Consider the following 9,702-nt stretch of genomic DNA (forward strand, 5'->3'; position numbering starts at 1 on the left):
CCTCTTCCTTGCCCGGTCCCTCCATCTCCGTGCGGGACTTCAGGAAACTCAGTTCCCTGCAGCGCTCCTTTTCGTCACAGCACAGCACAGGAGGGGATATCTATGAAGCATAGTGTACTTTATGGTTAACTAATCTAAGAAAGACAGAATCTGAGTCAGGCATCGGAAATGGTTACTTGTTAGTTTCACTGACCCCCAAGGCTCTGATGACGGCAATGATGCCAAAACGTACGCCTGCTTGTTTGTCCTGTCAATAAATAAACAGATCTATGCAGAAACAGAGTGCTTCTTCTCTTTATTGTCCTAGGGTAAGGAATCCTTTCTTTCATTATGACCCTGAATACTGTGTTGTAAACTATTGACAGCAACATTGGCCAGTGCTATCTGGCATCCCTGGGACGTCCCTACCCTAAACCTTAACCCTTACCATTTTAAATGTCTACTTCAATGGGGGGTATAGACCCCCAAGCATTCCAGATAGTACAGACCCAACAACAATGTGTATCAAACTGGTATCACCACTAGAGGGTAGTATTAGATAGGTGGGAATAGCTAGGGAGCCAAAACCACCACATGTTATCCAGCTGGGCATTCTTGACCTCGATGTAGCTCAGAATACAGAGTACACCAAACATTAGGAACACCTTCCTAATATTGGGTTGCCTCAGAAAAGCCTCAATTCGTCAAAGCATGGACTCTACAAGGTGTGGGAAGCAGTGGAGTCAACCCATGTTAACTCCAATGCTTCCCACAGTTGTGTCAAGTTGGCTGGATGTAATTTGGTTGGTGGACCATTCTTGATACACAAGGGAAACTGCTGAGCGTGAAGAACCCAGCAGCATTGCTGTTCTTCATACACTCAAACCGGTTTACCTGGCACTTACTACCATATCTCCGTTCAAAGGCACTTAAAACTTGTGTCTTGCCCATTCACCCTCTGAATGGCACACATACAACAAAATAATTATTTAACCTGTCTCCTCCCGTTCATCTACACTGACTGAAGTGGATTTAGCAAGTGACATCAATAAGGGATCATAGCTTTAACCTTGATTCACCTGGTCAGTCTGTCATGGAAACAGCAGGGGTTCTTAATATTTGACATACTGTGTATTTGTCCAGCTAGAATAATATTTAGTTCATTGTGTGTTTTTATGGAGTAATATAAATAACAGGACCCATTACTAGTATGTCAGTGAAGTACAGTTCATACAATAGTCTTGAAAGAAAAAAACATAATAAGGGGTCTTTTGATATGATTTACTCCATTCTTCACAACCAGTCAGGCCACACCAATCTGCTTTCGGTCCATACTCACACACACATACTGGTATAATACATTTTGATACAGTTTAAAAAGATGGCACCATTGCATGGACAGGGCACATGTGGAAGGGTAGTGCTTAAAAAGGGCAATTAGACAAAATATTTCCTTTAACAATAAGACATTTTTAATACTATTTTATAGAATACATCTGGTTTTTGAAACTTGGAGATGTATGGTTGAAGTCAAGAACGATGCTGTTGCATAATGTTGCATAGTTAACAATGAAGGGGCGTGGACACCCAAGGAAAACAGAAGTTTGTGACAGAAGTATTTTTGTTTTAATGAATGCGAGTGAAAAGTAAAATGCTGCTGACTGCATGGGCCTAGTAACATATGATTCCATCTTAAATCCAACCATGACCTAACTATGTGTTACGTTACACATGTATACTGGATTAGAAGTGTCGCACTGGAGTTAAACACAACGTGTGCAAATGAAACCCACAATACAAGAACCACAAGCACTCACAAATGTCACTTGTCTTTTCCACAGAGCACGGACCTCCAGACAGTCATTACTCTGTCGTCTGAAGATTTACAACGGGTAGCTGAAGAGGTAACTTGCAAAATCTCTTTGCAGGCAATCAGAAGAGTTAGCCTAGATTGAAAACACAACAATAACACTGTCATTCAAGGAGCTATGAAGTGTTTAAAGCTTCAATCCAAAAGACGGAGTGTAGTTCATCAGAACATTATTCCACACGCTGACATTTAGCTTCAAAAGAGATCCAGCGTTTAGAGCAGAAGAATCTTTGTCCAATATCTGTTAAGCTCAGATGAGAATTGGATAAAAGCAGACAAATCCCCAGTTGCAAGAGGAAAACCCCAGCTTTATTTATAAAGTGGCCAAAGACAAGTGTTGTAGTACTGAAGTCTCCATTTTCATAACTCATGACTGGACCTTGACACAGCAGAGTGAAAGTCAACAAGCTTTTAAAATCAGATGTTAAAACAAATTAAGAAATGATAAAGCATCATACTGCTATGGCTCTCTGCCCCAATCCCACAGGACTGAAGCTCCTGCCTGCCCTGGCTGGGGCAGAGCAGTCCTTTGTCTCTGTCTCTTCCATCCGTCCATACCTTCCTCTGTGAAAGTTCCAGTCCAACAGACCTGCTTCCATCTGTCCATCAATAAATCCATCATTCCATTTCCTTTTCTTCCTCAGACAGAAAAGCACATCCTCTTGGTAGTAGTAACAACACAGTTTTCATGTCCCCCTTCTACCCATCCATCCCCAGTCCTTCTCAGTCTTCGTGTCTCCTTCATGTAGCTTCTGCAGGCCTTAAAGTCTTTCTGAGCCAACAAAGCCACAATGCCTGGGTCACCGGAACTCATAGATGGCTGCACTGTGTTCCAGAACGTGGGTGAGGTTCAGAGACTGGTACCTGTGAGGGAGAGGGAGTCAGACAGTGCTATTTAGTGCAGAAAGTCAAGAGAGGAGAAATGCATTGGCCAGTCCCAAATCAAATCAACCCCAAGCCCTCAACTCTTATTGTACAGAGAGCAGTTATTTAATTTATTTTTGATTAGTTGAAAAATATTTAAAAAATAAGTTCATGCCCCACAGAATTAGGGCATGAACTGCATCCTGACCCTGATAACCTGAGCAAATAAAATATTAATTTAAAGAAAAAAGAAACGCATCAGAACTGAACAGAAGTTCACAAGGCCTGGCTACATCTGAACCAGTTTTATCACGTTCATCAATGACCCAGTTAGTATTTAGTCTCCTGTTACCATTCTGAGCTCCTATGATAGTAGTATCCCTCTATGGTGGCTGTGGACTTTTGGAAGCAGATGTAGTAGAAACCAGCGAAGGAAGCACCGCTGATGTCTTTAATGGTGTGATCAGGGACCAGGAACTGCTCCTGTGGAAGAGAATACAATAGTTAGTACATCATTATAACAACAGTATATGTACAGGAAATGTTGCCAAACCTCATATCCATGATTCAGCTTTTCCTTGGTAATGGAGGAATAGGTAACATGCGGTCTGGTTTGAGCTTACCTTCCACCTCATGAAGATGTAGTCAGAGTTCTTCAGCTCTTCATAGTCAAACTCATCTGAGTTGAACGTCTTTGCATACTGGTAGAAGGCCTGGAATTTGCCCTGGAGCCCAAATAGAAAATCGTTAAAACAACACACTACACAGTGTCCTTTTGCTGGAACAATACAATATGTTTAACAATCATAACTATTGTTCTTGCTTGACAAATCTACCGTTATCAGACCAGGTTCCAAACAAATTCAATCACTTTTCACCCGGTGCAAAGTCCACCCACCTGGGCCAGCTTAATCGAATCCCCTCATTGCTTGAAATCTCTGCCCCCACTTTAAGCACCACATTCTGATACGACCAAATAACCAGTGGCGGAACACCAAAACACTAAAACTAGCCCGTTAGCCATCGCATCCCAGGGACTTTTGACAGACGTCACAATACTATATATTTTACATAGTCTGTCCACGAGAGATTAACAGCAACCAAAAAACATTAATGAGGGGGATGACGCCCTCACATTCTCACCAGGCAAGATGATCTCCTACTTCATTTTGCACGGAGGTCTAAAGCAGATCAGCGTGGGTGGAATCAGAATATTCAATTATTGAAATAGGCTAAATTAAATGAATGATCGCATATTCGATTTACCCAGTGCTTGCGATCCACATCCTCATCTGCATCCCACTTCCTGGTTAGAAACGGACGCTTCCTACTGATGATCTCCCCTGCAAAGAACGTAGTCAGAGTGGGGTATTCCTACAGAAGAAAAAAACAGAAACAAGTTATGCTGGGAATCAGAAACATGATTAAAATAAAGGGGTTAGATTAAACCTTTATTCAACCTCTTTTCGGTATCAAGTAAATCATTCTCACCTCTGTCAACCCTTTGATCTTCAAGTACCCACACAAGTATGAGTCTTCCATGGTCACATGCTGAAAGAAACAACACAAGACTTGAAAACAGTATATAAATGTTCACTAGCTAGATAGTGGAATGAAGGATCATTCATTGTGTAACTTCTTTCCAAAGATACATCTGAACACAGCTGAATCACATTCTGGTAGTAACATTTTCACTACTAATGCCAGCTCACCTACCGTCACTAGAATGTAAATTCAATTAATGATAGGGTCATCTAACATCTAGGTTTCATGGCCGGTGATTATGAACACTCCTTCTGGAAGCTGGAAATCATTACGTGTTTTGACATGTTTGTCAGCTCAATTAGTCGTCAGCTGACTGGCAAATGAAATTTTCATAAATCTAACGGACCTGCAGAACAACCTCGACATCGTAGGAGTTGCCTTTGCTCTTCTGYTGTCCTCGGAACTTGGAGCCGCTGTASAGAAGCGAGGCGACAACKCCGGGCTGGTGGGTGTTGATCYYGGGAGSRGGGATAAGCGAGGCCGAGGARMTGAAGGCCATGGGGGTGTTACMGAGGTATCCAGCGGGGACAGGCATGGTTCTGGTACCGCGGGAAGGACACCGACCGCAGTCAGTGACCGTCCGGGCGATAGATGTGGGAAGATGGTACAGAGAGCACGAATGAGGCGGCTCACCTACATCCACATCCCTTCAAATCTAATACTTCAGTCACTCACACCAAGCTCCAGAAAAGTAAATGGACTTCGTCGCGGACGTCATAAAACAGCAGCATTCTCTTCTCTCATTAGCCAAGGGATGCACTAGTCTAAAAGCGCGCTGCTCATTGGCTTATTTATCGCAACGCTATCAATGACTTTTGAGAATGTAGTCCTTTTCGCTCTGGCACTCTTCCATTCTGTTTGATTTTATAACAAGAATGGAACTACATTTCCCATGTATCTGGGAAATCTGTCGAATCTGCCAAACACGAAAGGTCACACACAAGGAGATGCGATGCAGTGAGAGGTGTGTGCAAATACGATCGTATTTCTCCAAATGATTCGTTTTAGATCAGTCAACCTTCAACTACTCTTCGTCAGTCCTTTCTTATAGCAACAGTAGTGTGTCCTGCATTTTGAAAAGCGATACTATCCGGCATTCATAATTCCTGTTAGCTAACGTTAGTTCAGCTAGCCAAGTCAACTGTAGGTTTGTACCCCACTTCAATTGGGGAAACTTGTTTGTTAAAACATCTCTGTCACTGACACGATGCTGAGGAATCTTGTGAGATTTCACAATTGTCTGGGGCATGCTTTCTCTCCTCCCACTGTCTGCCCAAGACGTCAAATGTTTAAGCTGCTCCCTCTGCTCTCTGTGAACTCAAAATCCTACTCCATTATCACAGGTAAGAGATGCACCAGCCACTTGTTTCATCAAATATCAAGAAAAGGCTCTCGAGCTTGCTGGTTTACAGTGATCATGGCTGTGTGCACCATGGAGGTTGTACATTTCTTGTCATGTTTACTTTGTTTTGCTCTCATCGACAGAAAGAAAGAAATTCTATGAGGATGTTAGCATATCCCATGGAGAGGGTGAGTACTGTAGCAGGACTTGGACAGTGAGGGACTTTCTCTCTTGAAATTGTTTAAATAAGAAGTCTGAGTGCTAAGAATTCAAGAACTCACTTTTTTTTTTACCTTGATTTTTGGTCTGCAGGTGGCATGTTTGAGATCAACCTGGACCGGCGGAAACTGAAAACACCAGGAGGAAAGCTGTTCACAGCCCCCAACGAAGCCTTAGCCATTGCCGTGGCGAATGAATGGGATACTCAGAAAGACATGCTCAAGTTCTACAGCATGCATATGGTATGACCTTTTACCTCAGTACTTTTGTTCAATGCTTCATGTTGGCTGTATCTGAAATGGTCACTGTACCCCATACAGGGCACTACTTTCACTAGAGCTTTTGACTTGGTTGATTGATTCAAACTAATGCTCTATATGTGGGAAAAGGGTGCAATTTGAGATTTGTTCTCTCTCCTCCAGACCACTCTCTGCAACACCGCCCTAGATAACCCTACGTTCCGCAGCAAGGACCAAATGATCACTGCTGCCCTCAAGTATCTGGAGACTGACACTCTCTGGTACACAGAGATCTTTGTAGTAGCATGAGGGTTTAGGTTCCCTCCATCAGTAATTATTTCTACAGATCATTCATGTGTATGATTGCATAGGGATTGAAACTGTGTGAGTATGTTGTCTCCTTGCAGTTACAGAGTTGAGGAGCCTCCATCACTAGTTGAGCTTCAGAATAATGAATGGGACCCTGTGTTGAACTGGATTGAAGACAGGTTGGTTTCACTTTAACATGATCATTGACTCATTTTCTGTGCGTTACCTTACAAAAAGTTCACTGGACATGTATTTGCATGTCATCTTCAGCAAAGGAGGGAAACAGAGATTTGTAGCATTGTCTTGTGAATACTTGAATTCATGTTTTTCTCTTTCAGGTACAACGTAGTCATTGGCTCCTCCACCAGTATACTGGGGCCAGAGATCCCACAGGCGACGATGGATACTTTCCGCCAGCACCTAGGTTCCTATAACTTCTGGTCCCTGACAGGTAAAAACATCTAAGAGTCATTAGAGGTACTCCCGTCCCGTGCACATGTGCAAATTCTTTACTGTATGTGGGTGCTAAAAGGAATCAGCCTCTTGCCTAGACCAATGGACTGAAAATGGAGAGAGAATCATCTCTATTTTCAGTTTGTTGGGCCACTTCAGGTAGAGCCTCTTGCTTTGCACTCAGAAGTAGGACCGGTGTTTATGATCACATTATGATCGCAGAGTCTCAGTTAAATAGACTGTACACGGCTACTAATATTCTTTGTGTGACCTCCTCTGTGTGTAGGTCTGGAGTATGTGATCACCCAGCTGAGGTCAGTGGTGCTTGCCTTTGCTTTAATAGACAAACACATTACAGTGGAGCAGGCCGTGCTGCTGTCACGACTAGAGGAGGAGTTCCAGGTAGGAACTCGCCACAGAAACAATGCATATACAGAAATTAGAAAGCGTGGTGGATATGTATTCAATCTCTTTCTCTCTTACTAATGATTTATTTTCCTCTGTCTCTTTTCCCTCTCCATAGATCGGGCATTGGGGAAATGTAGAGTGGGCTCATGATGTTGACCTGTATGATCTGAGGTCACGTACAGCAGCAGGGGCTCTGTTTGTACATTTCTCTTCTGAAAGTTCAACGGTCAAACGCAAACTCATGCAAGACTAAGGAGGACATTCAGTGCTTCCCTGAGTCAACACAAACTCAGACAGGACTCTTAAGAGCAAAGGCAGTGTACTGGCCTTTGACTGGGAAGAAATCGCAAATCCTTAGGACTTGTGTTTATCTCTGGTTGTTGTCCTTTGTGGAATAAAAACACATAATATTTTATGTCAATCAATCAATTAAATGTATTTATAAAGCCTTTTTACATCAGCAGTTGTCACAAAATGCTTATACAGAAACCCAGCCTAAAACCCCAAAGAGCAAGAAATGTAGTTGCCTGGAAACCTGACGTTCAATTGCATTGAATTCTACATCGGGCAAAAATTTGCATTTGAATCAGGAAAGTTACTTCTCATGACCTCTACAAGACAGAATGTTGAATAATATAATATTTTAATGTACTTTACCGGTTGTCCGTGCGGTAGGAATGAGGAAAGTATAATTACATTAACTTTTCAAAGCGCTTGTAGTGCGTTCAGATTTCTATCACCTGACGCATGTTCACAAGATAAAAATACATGCACGAGACGCAGCAAAATGAAGGCGGTTATTTCACAACACATTAAATGTGCCTTCACATTAAGTGTGCCACTACTCTTCTACCATATAGGCTACCTACCTGGGCTACCTGTGATGACAGGTAGCCTAGTGGTTAGAGCGTTGGACTAGTAAACAAAAGGTTGACACATCAAATCCCTGAGTTGACAAGGTAAACATCTGTCGTTCTGCCCCTGAACAAGGCAGTTAACCCACTGTTCCTAGGCTGTCATTGAAAATAAGAATTTGTTCTTAACTTACTTGCCTAGTTAAATAAAGTTAAAATATATATCTACAACACAAAAAAATCAAGTTTGTATGTGTATCTCCTCACTGTTCCATAAGATTCATTTTGATCAGTTATTTAAATCAGATTTTACTGCTTGCATGAGTTAATTGATGTGGAATATAGTTCCGTGGCTCCATGTATTACTGTGCACCTCCCATAGTCTGTTCTGGACTTGGGGACTGTGAAGAGACCTCTGGTGGCATTGTAGTTTTCCTAAGTCCCTCTGTGGCATCTGACCACATGACTGGACAGTAGTCCAGGTGTGACAAAACTAGGGCCTGTCGGACCTGCCTTGTTGATAGTGTTGTTAAGAAGGCAGAGCAGTGCTTTATTATGGACACATCTCCCCACCTTAGCTACTATTGTGTCAATATGTTTGTACAATGAGAGTTTAAAATCCAGGGTTACTCCAAGCAGTTTAGTATCCTCAACTTGCTAAATTTCCACATTATTCATTGCACATGAGTAATGAGTACATGGCCTTTAATTAAGGCCAGATCGTTCTTCAAGATGTTCAAGTGTTCATAGATGTCCAGCAGGGTCAAATAATAATCAGTGATTATAGAGAGTGCAACAGGTCAGCACCTCAGGAGTAAATGTCAGTTGGCTTTTATAGAAAGAGAAATATGTGTAATTTAATTTCAGTAAAGAGGAATAGTCTTCTCTGACACTCCTTCCCTATAAAGTACAACTTGGCAGCAGCCAAGTATGATGATGGCCATCTCTTCTACAGTTTGTGTTTTGAATCAGTTTCTCAGTCATCAGTGACTTTTGGGAACATTGCATGTTTCTATGGAAACAGTGAGTGTTGTCCGTTCAGGGGAGGAATGTTAATTCCTTGTTCCCCCTGTCTCAGCCCAGATGTCTCTCTCACTCCCACTGTATTATACTTAGTAGCTTGTAGCAAAGGTGACTTAGTTTTTCTGTTGCTTCAGTAAAAATAATCTATCAATGGGTCAAACTGACTAAAACATGTTTATTGTTACATACACAGCTGTTACATACATCACCAGCTTTTTTGTCAAACCACTGAATCAAACCCTAAATGCATTCGAATAAAAATGACACATGGAAACACTGTTCTGTTATTTTTTAAAGCAAACATTTTGAAATCCTAATGTAAAGTCGCTTGTGGATATGAGAAGTTATCTATGTAAACATACTTTCGATTGTGTGCACTGCCAGATTGTAAAATCTACTGTTTACATAACCATATTGGAAATAAGTCACAAACATTTTTTCAACATAAAATTATTTTTATCTCGTTTTTCTTCATGTAGTACTGTTTAAGATTCATGAATGCAGTGATGGTTGTCATTATTTACAATGGTCTGCAATGTAATGATCGACGTTTATGCTGCCCAATCAGATTGACCTACTGGATTTTTCTGCCAATGA

At 41.7% G+C, this 9,702-nt stretch overlaps 2 protein-coding genes across 2 annotated transcripts; one reads left to right on the forward strand and one right to left on the reverse strand.

The window, feature by feature from the left end:
- Positions 1 to 1,245: 1,245 nt before the first annotated feature.
- Positions 1,246 to 4,954, reverse strand: LOC111967935 (glucose-induced degradation protein 4 homolog). The gene is made up of 6 exons (XM_023993385.2): positions 4,605 to 4,954; positions 4,205 to 4,264; positions 3,980 to 4,087; positions 3,337 to 3,438; positions 3,066 to 3,196; positions 1,246 to 2,713 (listed from the first exon to the last, which is right to left on the reverse strand). The coding sequence occupies exons 1-6, from the start codon at positions 4,791 to 4,793 to the stop codon at positions 2,650 to 2,652; spliced, it is 654 nt and encodes a 217-aa protein (XP_023849153.1). The 5' UTR covers positions 4,794 to 4,954; the 3' UTR covers positions 1,246 to 2,649.
- Positions 4,955 to 4,979: 25 nt separating this feature from the next.
- Positions 4,980 to 7,643, forward strand: LOC111967934 (ATP synthase mitochondrial F1 complex assembly factor 2). Its single transcript, XM_023993384.2, has 8 exons — positions 4,980 to 5,601; positions 5,744 to 5,788; positions 5,913 to 6,061; positions 6,242 to 6,339; positions 6,466 to 6,546; positions 6,706 to 6,818; positions 7,107 to 7,222; positions 7,344 to 7,643. The coding sequence occupies exons 1-8, from the start codon at positions 5,466 to 5,468 to the stop codon at positions 7,479 to 7,481; spliced, it is 876 nt and encodes a 291-aa protein (XP_023849152.1). The 5' UTR covers positions 4,980 to 5,465; the 3' UTR covers positions 7,482 to 7,643.
- The last annotated feature ends 2,059 nt before the right edge of the window (positions 7,644 to 9,702 follow it).

The sequence above is a fragment of the Salvelinus sp. IW2-2015 genome, linkage group LG8, assembly GCF_002910315.2.
Source record: "Salvelinus sp. IW2-2015 linkage group LG8, ASM291031v2, whole genome shotgun sequence".
In the NCBI taxonomy this organism is placed as follows: domain Eukaryota; kingdom Metazoa; phylum Chordata; class Actinopteri; order Salmoniformes; family Salmonidae; genus Salvelinus; species Salvelinus sp. IW2-2015.